The sequence below is a fragment of the Dendrobium catenatum genome, unplaced genomic scaffold (assembly GCF_001605985.2).
Source record: "Dendrobium catenatum unplaced genomic scaffold, ASM160598v2 fragScaff_scaffold_1521, whole genome shotgun sequence".
In the NCBI taxonomy this organism is placed as follows: domain Eukaryota; kingdom Viridiplantae; phylum Streptophyta; class Magnoliopsida; order Asparagales; family Orchidaceae; genus Dendrobium; species Dendrobium catenatum.
In genome coordinates, this window is record NW_021319983.1 from 880,374 (window position 1) to 897,314 (window position 16,941).

The 16,941-nt window shown below is 48.9% G+C and overlaps 1 protein-coding gene across 1 annotated transcript; it reads left to right on the forward strand.

The window, feature by feature from the left end:
- Positions 1-3,674: 3,674 nt before the first annotated feature.
- On the forward strand, positions 3,675-4,583 carry LOC110096681. Its single transcript, XM_020822740.1, has one exon. It carries the CDS (start codon positions 3,675-3,677, stop codon positions 4,581-4,583), a length of 909 nt encoding a protein of 302 aa, XP_020678399.1.
- The last annotated feature ends 12,358 nt before the right edge of the window (positions 4,584-16,941 follow it).

Consider the following 16,941-nt stretch of genomic DNA (forward strand, 5'->3'; position numbering starts at 1 on the left):
TCTCTCTCTCTCCATCTCTCTCTCTCCATATCTCTCCATCTCTCTCACTCACTTTCTCTCTCCCTCTCTCTCTCTCTCTCTCTCTCTCTCTCTCTCTCTCCATCTCTCTCTCACCATATCTCTCCATCTCTCTCACTCACTCTCTCTCTCTCTCTCTCTCTCTCTCTCTCTCTCTCTCTCTCTCTCTCTCTCCAACTCTCTCTCACCATATCTCTCTCACTTACTATGATTAACTCTGTCTTACTTCCTCTCTCGGTCTATGCTGTCTAGCATATGATGGTTCCGTGAGGTGTTCTCGACGAGATGGAGAAGATATGTCTCGGCTTTCTATGGAATAAGGATCATAACCATAAGAGCTTACACTATGCCAGCTGGGAGGCGCTAACCAAACCGTGGCGACTTGGGGGTTTGGGTTCCATGCTAGTGGACGGTGGACCGGCCCCTTACGTGCTCGAATCGCATGGAACTTTTTTAGTAAGCCACAAAGCTTACTTAATCGGTGCTTGAGACACAAGTATGGTGATTGGCCTTGGTCCCGGGGCCAGCGACGTGAAGACTCTGCTGCTTGGAGGGTGATTTGTTGCGGGGCGAATAGCTTAACCAATTGTATCCGATGGCGGGTTGGTAATGGTGCTGAAATTGATGTGCTCAATCACGTTTGGATTAACGACTTGGCCATTGCTCGATGGCCTACATTCTGCAATGTTGAGCTTGCGGAAGGCCTGGTGGTGTGGGAGCTCCTTACAGCCGATGGAAGATGGGATAGATCCAAACTGATGCAAGTTTTTGGGGCCTCCCTGGTGGATGTCATCTGTGACATAATAATTCGGCCGGATTCCTCTGATGATTCTCTGGAATTAATCAAATGCCCTCTTGGCACCTCAATTTATGCTATCTGTTACACGTCTCTGTTCCAAGAGGAGGAGGATCCGGTGTATCCGGTCCTCAAAATTGGCCTCCGGCCCCGCGAACAAATTTTTTGGTGGAGGGCTTATAAGGATCTACTACCAACCTGCTCCTGGCTGCACCGAAGAGGGCTGGGGACTGACCTGCTCTGCCCGGTAGGTTGTGGTCTTCGTGAGGATCTGGATCATGTTTTTGCGCACTGCCGACAGCTTGGGGACGTTCGTCGGTGCCTAGCCGGTTGGGGTTTTCCTACTCCCAAATTTCCTCCTTCGGTGGCCTCCAAGAAGCTTTGAAGAGCCATTCTGCCACTACGGTTTTCTGGGGCCGTCTCTACTGCGGTGCGGTTTTTCGGTGCTGGAATAATAGAAATGCTATTCGATTTGGTAAAGTTAGGAGCACCCCCACGGCCATGGCTGCCAATATTCTCGAGTCTCTATCACGCGTTTATTTTTCTACATGCCTGGAGCAACGGTTCACCTTTCAATCCTCCGGATTGGTTTCTTCTTCATCGTGGTGTGCCCCCCCCCCCCCCCCCCCCATCGTGGTGTCCCCCCCCTTCTGGTTGGCTGAAAATCAACGTCGATGGGGCCTTGCACCGTTCCAACAGGGGTGGAATTGGTATCGTCATTTGGCATGATCGGGGCCAACTTGTGGTGGCTGCGGGCTGGTGCATCACACATTGGGATAGCACCCAGGTGGAGTTATTGGCCATTCAACATATTAAAAAGCTGCTTGTGGGATGGATGCTAGAGCCGGGTGGTCTAATCATCGAAGGGGATAACGCCAGTGTTATCCAATACATGGAAAAGTTCAAGGTGCGGGAACTCTGGAAGCTCCGGCCCGACGTCGGGGGTGGGCTAGATTGGTTGGGGTCCCCTCGGAAGGTTCTTTTTGTTCATGTGAGGAGGGAGGTTAATTCGGAGGCTCATTTTTGTGCTCAAAGAGCAATTGAGGATAGTTTTCTTTGGAATTTAGATGACAATGTTAGTACATGTATTCCTCAGGATTTTTTGTCCATCCTTGAGGATGATAGTGGTGTTTCCGCCCCCTGTTAGGGGTCTTTCTTTCTTTTGGGGTCCCTTTGTGGCCGTTGTAGCTCTTTATAGTTTTTAATTGAATGCAAAGGCAAAGTTCAGCTCACTCTCTCTCTCTCTCTCTCTTTTTATCTCTCTCTCTCTCTCTCTCTCTCTCTCTCTCTCTCTCTCTCTCTCTCTCTCTCTCTCTTTCTCTCTCTCTCTCCTCTCTCTCTCTCTCTTTCTCTCTCTCTCTCTCACTCCCTCTTTCTCTTCGTCTCTCTCTCCCTCTTTCTCCTCTCTCTCTCTCTCATTCTCTCTCTTGCTCTCTCTCACTCTCATTCTCTCTTGCTCTCTCTCTTGATTTCCGTGTGCTGCAACCGGTTGGGTTTCGTGGCTATGGTGGGGGGTGACTGTCGGTCACCCCCTCGTCAGCCACCTCGTTGTGGGGGAGGTAAAGACAATGCGGGGGGGAAATATTCGGAGGGTCAATCTGATAAGGGTGATGGAGGGAGGGGAACTTTGGGGAGAGCCTATCTGGGCTCTGGAGCGGCCAACACAGTGGGATTCGGTGGGGAAAAGAGATCTCCGCTGAAAGGTCTGAACGGGTCTGCTGGTTCCAGCGTTTCGACGAAACAGTTGGTTTACACTCGGTCTCCGATGAAAGGCGGAAGTGGTTCGACTACTGCCAGGGCATTGTTGTCGTTTGATATATCCAGCTCCTGTGGTTCGACAGTTGTTAGGGCATTGTTGTCTGATAACTCTGCCGGGGATGCTAGATCTGGGGGGGCTTTGTCTGGACAACCCCTGGAGGGCTCGTCTGGCTTCTCGACGGTGTCTCCGATTACATCCACGCTATTGGATGAACCGAAGGTCGGATCCGGTGTGGAGGTGGGGGACTCGCTGCCAATGGAGATGGAAGTCCCTGCAGCTCCGGCGCATGACTCCTTGGTTCGTGGGGAGGTCATGGACATTATGGTGGGTAGAGAAGTGGAGGATTTCCTGAAGGAAATTAAGGACGGACTGCAGAAGGACACGGGCTTGCCGTTGGTGGATACCTGTGACCGTGATATGGACAGGATGGTATGTCGGGAGGAAAATGGCCGTAAGAGGGTTGATGTTGGTTCAAGCTCTGACTGGGCACGGCCTGTGGACGGAATGTTGCGTGATTGTAGCAATGTCAAACCTGCTGTGGCTCCCTTTGCATTTGGAGGGATGAGCATGATCCAGGATCTTGCTCCAGCTCGGGGGAATGTGGTACACAATGTGCACAGAGCAGGGAGGAATCAAGAGGTTATGGTTGGAACAATGAGTACAGCCAACAATATGGAGAAGAATGGTAATCCAAATGAGGCGATGGAGTGGAATGGTCCTGCGGGGGTCCTGGGGAAGGGGCCAGTTGCTGCTGAAATATGCACTTTTGGTGTTTGTTGTAATGCCAATTCAGCTCCCGGTGACAACGGACAGAAAGGGAATTCGACTAGGGAGATTGGTGGATCTATTTTAGGATTTAAGCCAACATTGAATGCTTGGAAGAAGGGCCAACCGGTTGCTCTTAAACTGGAGGTTGATGCCAAATCCGTTGTGGGGGATGACGGTATGGTCACGCTGAACCTGGACAAGGCTCGTGGCAATGTATAGAAATTGGATCAGGCACTTATTGGCTGCCTGCTCGGGAGGCGAGTGCCTTTTTGGGTAGTTCAAAATGAGTTGCAACGGAAATGGGGTCACCTTGGCCTGTCTCGAATCGCTCCTATGGGTTTGGATTGCTTTCTCTGTTGGTTCGAGAATGCAACTGCGAGGGATAATGTCCTTATCGGTGGTCCGTGGTACGTGGCTGGCCAAATCATTGGGGTGGATCAATGGACCATTGGATCCAAGCCCAATTCAGCTAGGAGCTTCTCTTCACCTGTCTGGCTTCGACTCCCTAACCTGCCTCTGGAGTACTGGGATTCGGACAACTTGGCCAGGTTGGCGACCGGGGTGTGGGAACCGCTACTCATGGAGGAGCAGACTAACACATGGAATCGGTGTGCTTTTGCACGTATATGCGTCCGCATTGATCTTTCCAAGAAATTACCCAAGGGAGTATGGGCTCAGGGGTTGAAAGGGGCTTTTTTTCAACCCATAAAAAAAGAAGGCATCCCCCTAATATGTATGTCGTGTGGCAAGGTTGGTCATAAAATGGAGGGGTGCAGGGAAATTCCACCACAGTCCAAGAATGATATGGCGACTAGGGGGCCTGCCACTCAGGCACCTACAGGACATTTAAATCATATGGAAATTGAGGGAGGACCGGATGCTGCTTCCCCTTCTATGGCTGATGATCCAGGGGAATGGACAATCGTTAATAGGAGGAGACGACCCAACAAGCGGAACGCGACCAATCCGAACAATAATGTGACAAAACCTTCTAGTGGAAGTAAGGTCTGGCAGGTTGTGAACAGAGGGAATACTTCCATGGAGATTCAGGAGCCTTTATTACCCACCGACCGTGGGAATAAAGCTGGGACTCATATATTGAACAAGAGGCTTTCTGTTGGGGACAAAGATGTCCGTGGTAAAGCTCCGGCTGGGAATGAGGTTACAAAGGTGGGGGGCCTTATGGCTCACATAGCAACAGTGATGGTTCAATCAAGTTGGCGCCGTTGCCGAGCAAGATAGCATCTGAATGGAATCGGGGGGAGGAATATAATGGCATGGGACCTGGAGAAACAATGCAAATTGAACAATGTGGGCAGGTAGTTATTGCACCACAGGTGGTGGCTCTCGATTCTAGGGGGAGCTCATCTATTGTTGATTCCAGGAGTAATGGTGGGACAAATATAGAAGAATGTGGCGGATCGGAACATGGGTTAGCCCCGGGGCTATTGAAGACACCTGCTGTTAGGAGAAGCAACCGACGGAGTAATCGGTCCTCCCCTGCTCAAATCTTGGCCCCGAAGGTCTTACGGTTCTCGACTTCGAAATCCAACTCTCTGAAATCAAGGAATACGCAGGCATGGGAGGCTAAGGAGAAACGTGCTAAGGAATTGGGAACCTTTGGTGTGCTACAAAGATTACATGGAGTCCGTCGGTTTAGGGACCAGGGCGGTGGGGATGCCTCTTTGTTCTGTGAACGTGACATTAACGTCAAGGACCGATCAGTTGATGGCAAGATTGAGGGTGATTTTGCTGATCAATGGCAAGAGATATTTTCTGAAGTTTTTTGCGGCGGGGACGCTTCCCCTTCGGTTGATAATGCTTAACATCTTATGCTGGAATTGTAGGGGTGCTCATAAGAAGGAGACAGGTAATTTCTTACGACACCTAATTGGGGAACACGGTGTAAGCTTCATTGGACTGCTGGAAACCAAAATGGAAACTTGGACTAGAAGGGATGTGGATAGGCTGGTTGGGAGGAACTGGGATTTTTGCTTTCAGCAATCGCATGGTAGGGCGGGGGCATCCTCGTTTTATGGAAGAACATGTTGGGTACCTTTCAGGTCTCGTTCCAGTCGTATCAGTGCATTATTGGTACCATGTGTAGGCCTACTACTATGGCTTGGGACATTGCTGTGGTGTACGCTAATAATGATATGTATGGAAGACGACAACTATGGGAGGACATCTCCAACCACCTCTCGGCTACTCTACCCCATGTGGTTGGTGGTGACTTTAACTGCATTCTGGAACCTGGTGAGAAGAAAGGAGGGAAACCTTTTACATATTCCCAATCGGCTAGAGAAATGGGGGATTTTATGGCTGCTAATGATTTGGTTGATCCGGGATATTCTGGTCCTGCTTTTACGTGGACAAATAACAGCGATGCGAGGAGCCGCATTTACTCTCGGCTGGATAGGTTCCTATTTAGCTCATCCATTCTTGATAATTATCAGGAGATGCGGGTGGTCCACCTCTCTAGGGTGGCGTCAGATCATTGTCCTATCCTTTGTTCTTTCAAGGTGGGAGGTAGGAAGACATACTCAAACTGGATCAAGTTTGAGGATGTTTGGACTACCTATCCTAGAGCTTGGCAGATTGTTTCAGAGAAATGGAAAGTGCCTGATTCCGGCTCGGAAGCAGCCAAATTGTAGAGGAAATGTCGGCGTTCTCTCAGGGCGTTATTCTTCTGTAGCAGAAATAAAATGGATAGGCTGAATCAACTGAAGGAGGACCTATATTGGGAGATAAGAATCCTGCAGGAAATCGAATGCTCGCCCACTGGGCTTACTGAGGTTCAAGCTGAGACCTTGCGATATAAGGTTCAATTGTTAAAATCCACTCTTGCCTGGATCACTACATGGTGGGGCCAACGTGCTAAGGTACGTTGGATTGAAGAGGGGGACTAAAATACCAAGTTTTTTCACACTATGGCCTCTGCTAGGCGGAGGGGCAATGTCATTGAACAACTTAACCATCCGAATGGGCAACCGTCCACGGAGCAAACTGAGATCATGCATATTATCCAATTTACACTTCTTAAATTCTGGTCATGGGTGCTTAGTTGTGTGACTGCACCTCATTTTACCATTTCGGTTAACGGCATGTGTCGGATGTGATCTTGGTGGAGTGCGGATTCCGGCAAGGCTGTCCGCTTTCTCTATATTTGTTTATCTTGTGCTCGGAGCTGCTATCTCTACACTTCAAACAAAACTATCGGAACCTTGGTGTACAAATCCGTGAGGGGGGACCTCCTGTGTCCCACCTCCTTTATGCTGACGATGTTTTATTTTTTGCAGGTGCTACCATCCTCAATGTGAAGAAGTTTGTGACCATCCTAGACGACTACTGTGGATGGACTGGGCAGCGGATCAACAGTAACAAGTCGGCTATTCTATTCAGCAAAGTGGTGCATTCTACGTCTAAACACCGTTTAGCTCGTCTTGCCGGCTGCCGCAAAGTTGAGGAAATGGACTACCTTGGGGTTAAACTTGCTATGCGTAGACTGACGAAGGCGGATTTTGGACCACTGCTTTTGAAGTTGCACAACTATACACTGTCTTGGGGGACGAGACAATTATCGCTGGCTGGTAGAATCACTATAATTAACTCTGTGATGCTCCCATTGTCGACCTTTGCTGTGACCCATATGCTAGTTCCTCGGGGGGTTCTTGCCGAGGTGGAGAAACTCTGTCGCCGGTTTCTTTGGGAGAATGATTCGAATCACAAGAGCTTGCACTATGCTGCATGGGGAAACCTTACAAGACCGACGTGCTTGGGAAGGCTCGGTTTCCATGCTAGCCGGAACTGGACTGGCCCTTTGCGGGCAGGAATCACCTGGGATTTTATATGCAAGCCTACTGGTATTTTTCAAGCGTATGAGACATAAATACGGGGATTGGCCGTGGAGACAGGATCGGAACCGGGGGGATTCTAGCGGCTGGAAGATCATACGCAATGGGGCCGACAATTTGACGAATTGCGTCCGCTGGAAGGTGGCCAATGGGGTGGATATTGATGTTCTAAACCATGTGTGGATTCTAGAAATCCCCCCATTTCGTCATGGACTACTTACTGTAACATTGAGACCATAGAGGGCTGTTCGGTTGGAGAACTCATCACTCCGGGGAGGGTATGGAGTAGCCCAAAGTTGCTGCAATGCTTTGGGATATCTCTTGTTGATAGGATCTGCGCCGTGCGGATATGGGAGGAGCATGACCGTGACTCGTTGGAACTTATCAAATGCTCGGTGGGATCCTCTGTTTCGTCTATATGTTATAACTCACTATTCTAGGATGAAATTGACCCCGCGTATTTTTTTTTTAAACTGGGTCTTCGACCCCGGGAGCGCATTTTTTGGTGGCGGGTGTCAAAGGACCTGATTCCCACTCTTTCTTGGCTGGATTGGGCGTTGACATTCTTTGCCCAATGGGCTGCAATCAAACTGAGGATCTAGACCATATTACCACCCAATGTCATCAACTACGGAGTCTGTTGTCCAGATTGGCCGATTGGGGGTTCCACACCCCTAGATTTCTTTCTCTTGAGGATCTTATGCAGGCCATGAAGACAAAACCGTGGTGGGCAAAGCTGTACTATGCGGTGGTGCATCAGAATTGGGGAAATCGGAATGCATTACGGCACGGCAAGTCCGTGACTCCTATCTCCCTACTGGCTGCCCGTGTTCTTGGATCCACCTCATAAAGTTTTTTTTCTCTTAACCGGGAGCAACGGGTCACTCGTCAATCCCCTGGATTGTTACACTCATACTCCTGGTGTCCCCCCCTACTGGTTGGTTGAAAATCAACATTGACGGTGCTCTGCGCAGGAACAATGCTGGCGGGATTGGCATTGTTATTCGAGATGAATATGGCAAACTATTTACGGCGGCTGGCTGGACTATCACTCATTGGGATAGCACTCAAGTGGAGATCATGGCGGTTTTTTTTATTGAAAAACTGCTTCTTCAATGGATGTTTGATGTGGACGGCGTTATTGTTGAAGGGGACAACAAAAGTGTGATGGAATTTATGCATAATTGCCAGCAACGTGAGCAGTGGCGGAACCGGCCCGAGGAAAGAGACAAGTTGAACTGGATAAAGGCTTTTCACAAGGTTCTTTTTGTTCACACTTATAGGGAACACAATATGGCGGCTCATTTTTGCGCTCAAAGAGCGATTCAGGGTAATTTTGTTTGGGATACGGGTGATACACATGGTATATGTATTCCTCAAGTTTTTTTGTCCATCCTTGAGGATGATAGTTTTGGGTGTGACCCGGGTTAGGGTCACCTAGTTTTTTCTTTCTTATTGGTTTTGTAACGGTCTTGTAATGTCCCTCTTTAGATGAATGCAAAAGCAATGTTCAGCTCATAACAAAGATGCGAGGAGGCGCATTTACTCTCGGCTGGATAGGTTCCTAGTTAGCTCATCCATTCTTGATAATTATCAGGAGATGCGGGTGGTCCACCTCTCCAGGGTGGCGTCAGATCATTGTCCTATCCTTTGTTCTTTCAAGGTGGGAGGTAGGAAGACATACTCAAACTGGATCAAGTTTGAGGATGTTTGGACTACCTATCCTAGAGCTTGGCAGATTGTTTCGGAGAAATGGAAAGTGCTTGATTCCGCCTCGGAAGCAGCCAAGTTGCAAAGGAAATGTCAGCGTTCTCTCAGGGCGTTATTCTTCTGGAGTAGAAATAAAATGGATAGGCTGAATCAACTGAAGGAGGACCTATATGGGGAGATAAGAATCCTGCAGGAAATCAAATGCTCGCCCACCGGGCTTACTGAGGTTCAAGCTGAGACCTTGCGATATAAGGTTCAATTGTTAAAATCCACTCTTGCCAGGATCACTACATGGTGGGGCCAACGTGCTAAGGTACGTTGGATTGCAGAGGGGGATGAAAATACCAAGTTTTTTCACACTATGGCCTCTGCCAGGCGGAGGGGCAACGTCATTGAACAACTTAACCATATGAATGGGCAACCGGCCACGGAGCAAACTGAGATCATGCATATTATCCACGATTTTTTTGCCCAGAAATGGCGGGGCATACTATTATTGAATCAGATTGGCCCTCTTTGAACGCCCAGGCGGCTTATATGTGTCAGGTGACTGGTTTGTTGGAGGGAGCAGAAATGGCGGGGGCATACTATTATTTAATCGGATTGGCCCTCTTTGAATGCCCAGGCGGCTTATATGGGTCGGGTGACTGGTTTGTTGGAGGGAGATGTCACCCGTGAGGAAGTGTGGAATGCTGTGCGCTCGTTGGGGCCAAACCGTGCTCCTGGGAGGGATGGCATCTCGGCGTCTTTTTTCAAGGCTTTTTGGGATATCGTTGGGGAGCAGGTGAACCTGGCCTGCCTGGAATTTTTCTCTACTGGATGTATGGATCAATCATGGAAGGAGACGGTGATTGTCCTACTGCCTAAAATCAAAAGTCGTAGTCACCCATCCAACTTTCGGCCGATTAGTTTATGTCAAACAATTTATAAAATTGTTGCTAAGATCCTTGTCAACCGTATTAAAGGTATTCTGCCTAGCCTTATTTCTGAGGAGCAGGCGGCATTCGTGCATGGGAGATCGATTTCCGACCACTGTCTGCTGGGGCAGGAAATTATGAATAAGTTCAAAATCTTTAAAGCCGCCAAGGGTTGGATGGCAATGAAGGTGGACATGGAACAAGCCTATGATAAAATGAGCTGGCGGACTTTGGAATTAGTTCTTCTAAGAATGGGTTTCCCACTTAAATTCCGGTCGTGGGTGCTTAGTTGTGTGACTGCTCCTCATTTTACCATCTCGGTTAATGGCATGCTGTCGGATGTGATCTTGGCGGAGTGCGGATTCCGGCAAGGCTGTCTGCTTTCTCCGTATTTGTTCATCTTGTGCTCGGAGCTGCTATCTCTACACTTCAAACAAAACTATCGGGACCTTGGTGTACAAATCCGCGAGGGGGGACCTCCTGTGTCCCACCTCCTTTATGCTGATGATGTTTTGTTTTTTGCAGGTGCTACCATCCTCAATGTGAAGAAGTTTGTGACCATCCTGGACGACTACTGTGGATGGACTGGGCAGCGGATCAACAGTAATAAGTCGGCTATTCTGTTCAGCAAAGTGGTGCATTCTACGTCTAAACACCGTTTAGCTCGTCTTGCCGGCTGCCACAAAGTTGAGGAAATGGACTACCTTGGGGTTAAACTTGCTATGCGTAGACTGACGAAGGAGGATTTTGGACCACTGCTGTTGAAGTTGCACAACTATACACTATCTTCGGGGACGAGACAATTATCGCTGGCTGGTAGAATCACTATGATTAACTCTGTGATGCTTCCATTGTCGACCTTTGCTGTGACCCATATGCTAGTCCCTCGGGGGGTTCTTGCCTAGGTGGAGAAACTCTGTCGCCGGTTTCTCTGGGAGAATGATTCGAATCACAAGAGCTTGCACTATGCTGCATGGGGAAACCTTACAAGACCAACGTGCTTGGGAGGGCTCGGTTTCCATGCTAGCCGGAACTGGACTTGCCCTTTGCGGGCAAGAATCACCTGGGATTTTATATGCAAGCCTACTGGTCTTTTTCAAAAGTGTATGAGACATAAATACGGGGATTGGCCGTGGAGACAGGATCGAAACCGGGGGGATTCTAGCGGCTGGAAGATCATACGCAATGAGGCCGACAGTTTGACGAATTGCGTCCGCTGGAAGGTGGCCAATGGGGTGGATATTGATGTTCTAAACCATGTGTGGATTCTGGAAATCCCCATTTCATCATGGCCTACTTACTGTAACATTGAGACCATAGAGGGCTGTTCGGTTGGAGAACTCATCACTCCGGGGAGGGTATGGAACTGCCCAAAGCTGCTGCAATGCTTTGGGATATCTCTTGTTGATAGGATCTGTGCCGTGCGGATATGGGAGGACCTTGACCGTGACTCGTTGGAACTTATCAAATGCTCGGTGGGATCCTCTGTTTCGTCTATATGTTATAACTCACTGTTCCAGGATGAAATTGACCCCGCGTATGTTTTTTTAAAACTGGGTCTTCGACCCCGGGAGCGCATTTTTTGGTGGCGGGTGTCAAAGGACCTGATTCCCACTCTTTCTTGGCTGCATAGATGTGGATTGGGAGCTGACATTCTTTGCCCAATGGGCTGTAATCAAACTGAGGATCTAGACCATATTACCACCCAATGTCATCAACTTAAGAATCTGATGTCCAGCTTGGCCGATTGGGGGTTCCCCACCCCTAGATTTCCTTCTCTTGATGATCTTATGCAGGCCATGAAGACAAAACCGTGGTGGGCAAAGCTGTACTGATGTGGATGGAGTTATTGTTGAAGGGGACAACAAAAGTGTGATGGAATTTATGCATAATTGCCAGCAACGTGAGCAGTGGCGGAACCGGCCCGAGGAAGGAGACAAGTTGAACGTGTTAAAGGCTATTCACAAGGTTCTTTTTGTTCACACTTATAGGGAACACAATATGGCAGCTCATTTTTGCGCTCAAAGAGCGATTGAGGGTAGTTTTGTTTGGGATACGGGTGATACACATCGTATATGTATTCCTCAAGTTTTTTTGTCCATCCTTGAGGATGATAGTTTTGGGTGTGACCCGGGTTAGGGTCACCCAGTTTTTTCTTTCTTATTGGTTTTGTAACAGTCTTGTAATGGCCCTCTTTAGATGAATGCAAAAGCAATGTTTAGCTCTCTGTCACTCGCTCTCTCTTTATCTCTCTCTCTCTCTCTCTCTCTCTCTTGCTCTCTTTATCTATCTCTCTCTCTTTTTCTCTCCCTCTCTCTCTCCCCATCTCTCTCTCTGTCTCCCTTTCTCTCTCTCTCTCTCGCTCTCTCTCTCCCCCTCTATTACATCTCTCTGTCCCTAACTCTCTCTCCTCTCTCTCACCCTCTCTCCTCCCTCTATCGCTGCCTCTTCTCTCTCTCTCTCTCTCTCCCTCTCACTCTCTCTCTCCCTCTATTACATCTCTCTCCCTCTCTCTCTCTCTCTATCTCTCTCTCTCCATCTCTATCTCTCTCTCTTTCTTTCTCTCCCTCTCTTTATCTCTCTCTCTCCCTCCCTTTATCACAGCTCATTTCCTCCCTCTCTCTCTCTCTCTTTCTCTTTCTCTCTCTCTAGTTTTATTACATCTCTCTCTCCCTTCTCTCTCTCTCTCTCTCTCTCTCTCTCGCTCTTGCTCTTTCTCTCTCTTTCTCTCTCTCTCTCTCTCCCTCCCTCTTCCCTCTATCACACTCTCTCCTCTCTCTCTCTATCTCTCTCTCCCTCCCTCAATTGCTTCTATCTCCATCTCTCTCTGTCTCTCTCTCTCTCTCCATCCCTTTATTGCATCTCTCCCTCTCTCTCTCACTCTCTCTTTCTCACTCTCTCACTCACTCGATCTCTCTCTCTCTGTCTCTTGCTCTCTCCATCTATCTCACCTTTTCTTTCTCTCTCTCTCTCTCCCTCCCCCTTTCTTTCTCCCCCTTTCTCTCTCTTTCTCACTCTCTCTTCCTCTCACTCTCTCTCCCTCTATTGTAGCTCTCTCTCTCTCTCTCCTCTATCTCTCTCTCGCTCTCTCTCTCTCTCCCTCTCCCTTTCTATCTCTTTCTCTCTTTCTCTCTTTCTCTCTCTCTCTCTTTCTCTCTCTCACACACACTTGCTCTTTCTCTATCTCTCTCACTCACTCTTTCTCTCTCTCTTTCTCACTCGCTCTTTCTCTCTCTTACTCTCCCCTCTCTCTCTATCTATCTCTCTCTCTCCCTCTCTCTATCTATCTCTCTCCCTCTCTCTCTCTCTCCCTCTCTTTCTATTTTTATCTCTCTTTCAATCACTCTCCTCTCTCTCTTCCCTCTGTTTCTCTCACGGGGTCCATGAGATCCTTTCTCGCTAGGGCACTTTTTGGCCACCGTCACCGGTGGTGCTCGTAGGGATGGCGGGTGGTGACCGAAGGTCACCCCCACGTTACTCGTCGAGAAGCGATGGCGTGAGGGAGATTGGAGGGAGTAAGGGATCTGATTCTAGCGCTAGTAGACGAGATGGAGGTAAGGTTATCGAGGGGAGCTTAGGAGGAGGCACTGGTTCGGGGAGCAGCGGGAGTTCTAGCAAGGAGCGTAGGCTTTCGGTAGTGGGCCCATATGGAACGGGCGATGGGGAGGCCGAGAGGAAACAGCTTGTCTACACTTATTCTCCTGCTAAATCGGGTGGCGGCAAGCCTGAAGGATCGGTAAACTCTGCCTTGGTAAGTGGATGAAGGGGAAAATCTGAGGATGGACTGCAGGATGCTGCAAGGAGCCGATAAGGTATTGTGGAAAGGGAAGAGATGCAATGCCCGGGAGAATTAACTTCAACCGGGAAGTTGGGGGATCGTCTGGTTGCCTCAAATGTCCTGATGGAGGTTGACATGAATGTTGGGAATGCCAACCGGGAGGAGAAGATGCAGGTTCCTGAGGCTGAGCCGGGAAAGATGGAGATAATGGGGGATAGGTAGGTGAAGGACTTCTTGCAAGACATCATGGAAAATGTGGGAACATCAGCACTGAGTTCGGGATCGGTGTTAGATACTCACGTCGACATGGCTGTTGAGGACGTTCAGATGGTATCGTCGGCGTTGGGAGGGGCTGGAACTTTGTCTCCTGAGCCTATGGTGGGGGTAAGCTCGATAATGGTCAACCCCATTTTTGAACATGACAAAACAGCCTTGTTTGGTTGGTAATATGGCTAGTGGCTTGGAAGCGGAGCTGGCCTCTTCGCTCTGGGAAGTTGGTGAAGCTACTATGGCGGTAGACAGGGCTGATCATCGAGTTGATAGAAACATGAAAGAGTATGGGGAAGTGCTGGGGAAGCCGGTTGGCATGGATATGGAATGCAGGGGTATGAAGGTGGGAGGGGTAGAAGGTGGTTCCTCCAACTCCCAAGGTTGCGCACAACCTATTTGCGATAATGCCCCTTCCCGTCCGCAAGCCTCTATGCAGGGGAGAACTAGATCTGGACCAATAGTATCTGAGGATGTGAGGGGCAGACGGACCAATAATGCTTGGAAAAAATCCACACCAATTGTGCTAAACCTTGTTGAGGATGTTCACGACTTCCTCTTGGAGGATGGATTGGTGAAGCTTGATCTTTCCAGAGCCAGGGGAAATGTTCAGAGACTTCGTAAAGCACTGGTTGGCTGCCTATTGGGTTGACGGGTTCCTTTCTGGGTTGTCCAGAATGAACTTCAACGGAAGTGGGGGCATTTTGGATTAACCCAGATAACTCCTTTAGGGGCTGATTGCTTCCTATATTGGTTCGATGATGTGGAGGCTAGAGACAATGTTTTAATTGGAGAACCATGGTATGTGGCAGGGCAGATCATAGGTGTGGAGCAGTGGTACGAGGGACTTTCCCCTAATTCTGAGAGAAAGTTCACATCGCCAGTTGGATTAGGCTCCCAAACCTACCACTAAAATATTGGGATGAGGCGAACTTGGAACGGTTGGCTGCCGGTATTGGGGAACCTTTGTTTATGGATGAGCAAACAAAACAGTGGAACAGATGTGCTTTTGCACGGATTTGCGTCCGGATGGATCTATCGAGGAGACTTCTGAAAGGAATTTGGGCACAAGGCTTAAAGGGGAAGTTCTTCCAACCAATTGAATATGAGGGGATTCTGGTGATCTGTTTGGAATGTGGAAAGGTTGGTCATAAGGCTGAGGGTTGTGGAAGGAAACCTGTACAACACACAGAACTTCCTACTATAAAGAGCCCACCGAGTCCGGGGATGAGTGGACATGGGAAGGAAGTTTTACCAAATAGTGATGGAATGGTTAGGCCGAGCAGTGATGGAAGGTGAGGCCGAGCATCGGTGCTAGTTCCTCAGGAGTGGACTCTAAAAGCATAGATAGGGAGTGTGGAGAATGGACCAATGTGACAAGGAAGAGGAGACCTTGCCCGAACAATTTTTTGGAATCACTTCCATGAATTCTGCTAGGGGGATTGTGAACCCTTCTACCAATGCAACTAACAAGGCTGTCTGGATGGTGACTGCCATGGATACAAAGTTAGTGGAATCCCATGTTGAGGAGAAAAATGTGGGGGAAGGAAGCGCGGAGGGTCTAAATGAACAGGACTTGGGGGACTCCAATGCCTAGAGTTGCACCAGTGAGGTGGGGTCAGAGGCATTGCGGATGAAGACTATTGAGAGTGAGTTGTTAAAGGCTAGGGAATCCTCAGTTGGGTGCAGGGAGTTCCCAGAAGTTTTGAGACCCACTGTTGAGATTGAGGAGACTCGGCCTATTAAGCAGGTGATCGATGTGAAAATAGTGGGAGATACACAATGTTTGGCACCGGAAGAAGGAGAAATTAGAGCAACCAATAGCGTGAAACGGCCCTCTTTGAGGGTCAGTAGAAGGGGTTAGCTCACTAGGGAGGTCAACGGCCCTCTTTGAATGGGGAAGGGATTGCTGTGGAGATGGACTGCACTATGAATGAGTGCAATACTGCTAGTCTTAGGTGTGATCGGCCCCTTGGTCCAGCTGAGGGTGAAGAAAAAACTACTGGAGCATGCCCCCAAGGTGTTTGTGGTAATGTCCCCAAAGCTCAGAACTTGACAAGACCTTCGCTGCAGCCAACGCAGGCCCTGTCCCTGCAGCCGAACGGGTTTGCCAAGGGACCCTTCTCGTGGAGAAAGGTTCAACATGTGCCAATTGATCGCCTAAGCCGTGAGCAGTGGATTGCTAAGGATGGCCTTTGCATTGAACCGGAAATTGGCTCTATCAATGGCAACATTTCAAGACTTGATAAAGCGATCGTAGCAAAGCTAATGGGGCGTCAGATCTCATTCCCTTTCCTTCGTGAAGAGCTGAAATGGAGATGGTATCATTTTGGAGACTTTGAGATCATCACCTTTGCCGCCAATACTTTCATTTGCCTATTTCAAAGCGTTGAGGCAAGGGATGCCGTATTGGCTAGTGGGCCGTGGATTGTGGCCGAAAATATCATAGGTATGGACAAGTGGACCTCCATTTTCTCTCCCTCATCGATACAAGGATTCCATTCCCCAATCTGGGTTTGTTTCCCACAATTACCATTGATCTATTGGGATGTTAACAACATCACACACTTTACTAATGGGATTGGGGAGCCTCTTTGGATGGATTCACATACGAGCACATGGGGTAGGTCATCGTTTGCACGCATTTGTGTAAGGATTGATCTTTCCCAAAAATTGCTCCTAGGAGTTTGGATCAATGGTATTCATGGGCGATTCTTCTAAAGAATTGAATACGAAGGGCTTACCAACTTCTGCTTCAATTGTGGACACATCGGTCATGCCACCGGAAAGTGCTCGTAAAAGACTAATGGTGGAGGGGCGACCCCCCACTAGTGCTTGAGCCCAACACCCCAACAAAGTACAACCAAGGGACCTACCCATGAGCGCCACCCCCTTGGATCGGAACAATCTGCTAGGGACGGTCCCCTTGACCGTGAGGAGCAAGAGGAGGACCCTTTTGAGAGTGGAATCTGGTCACTCACAAGAAGAAAGGCAAGAAGAAGGGCTATTATGTGCTCCTAACTACTGGACAGAGTAAAGAAACTGATCAGGGCTCTCTCTCCCGAGCTTCCAAG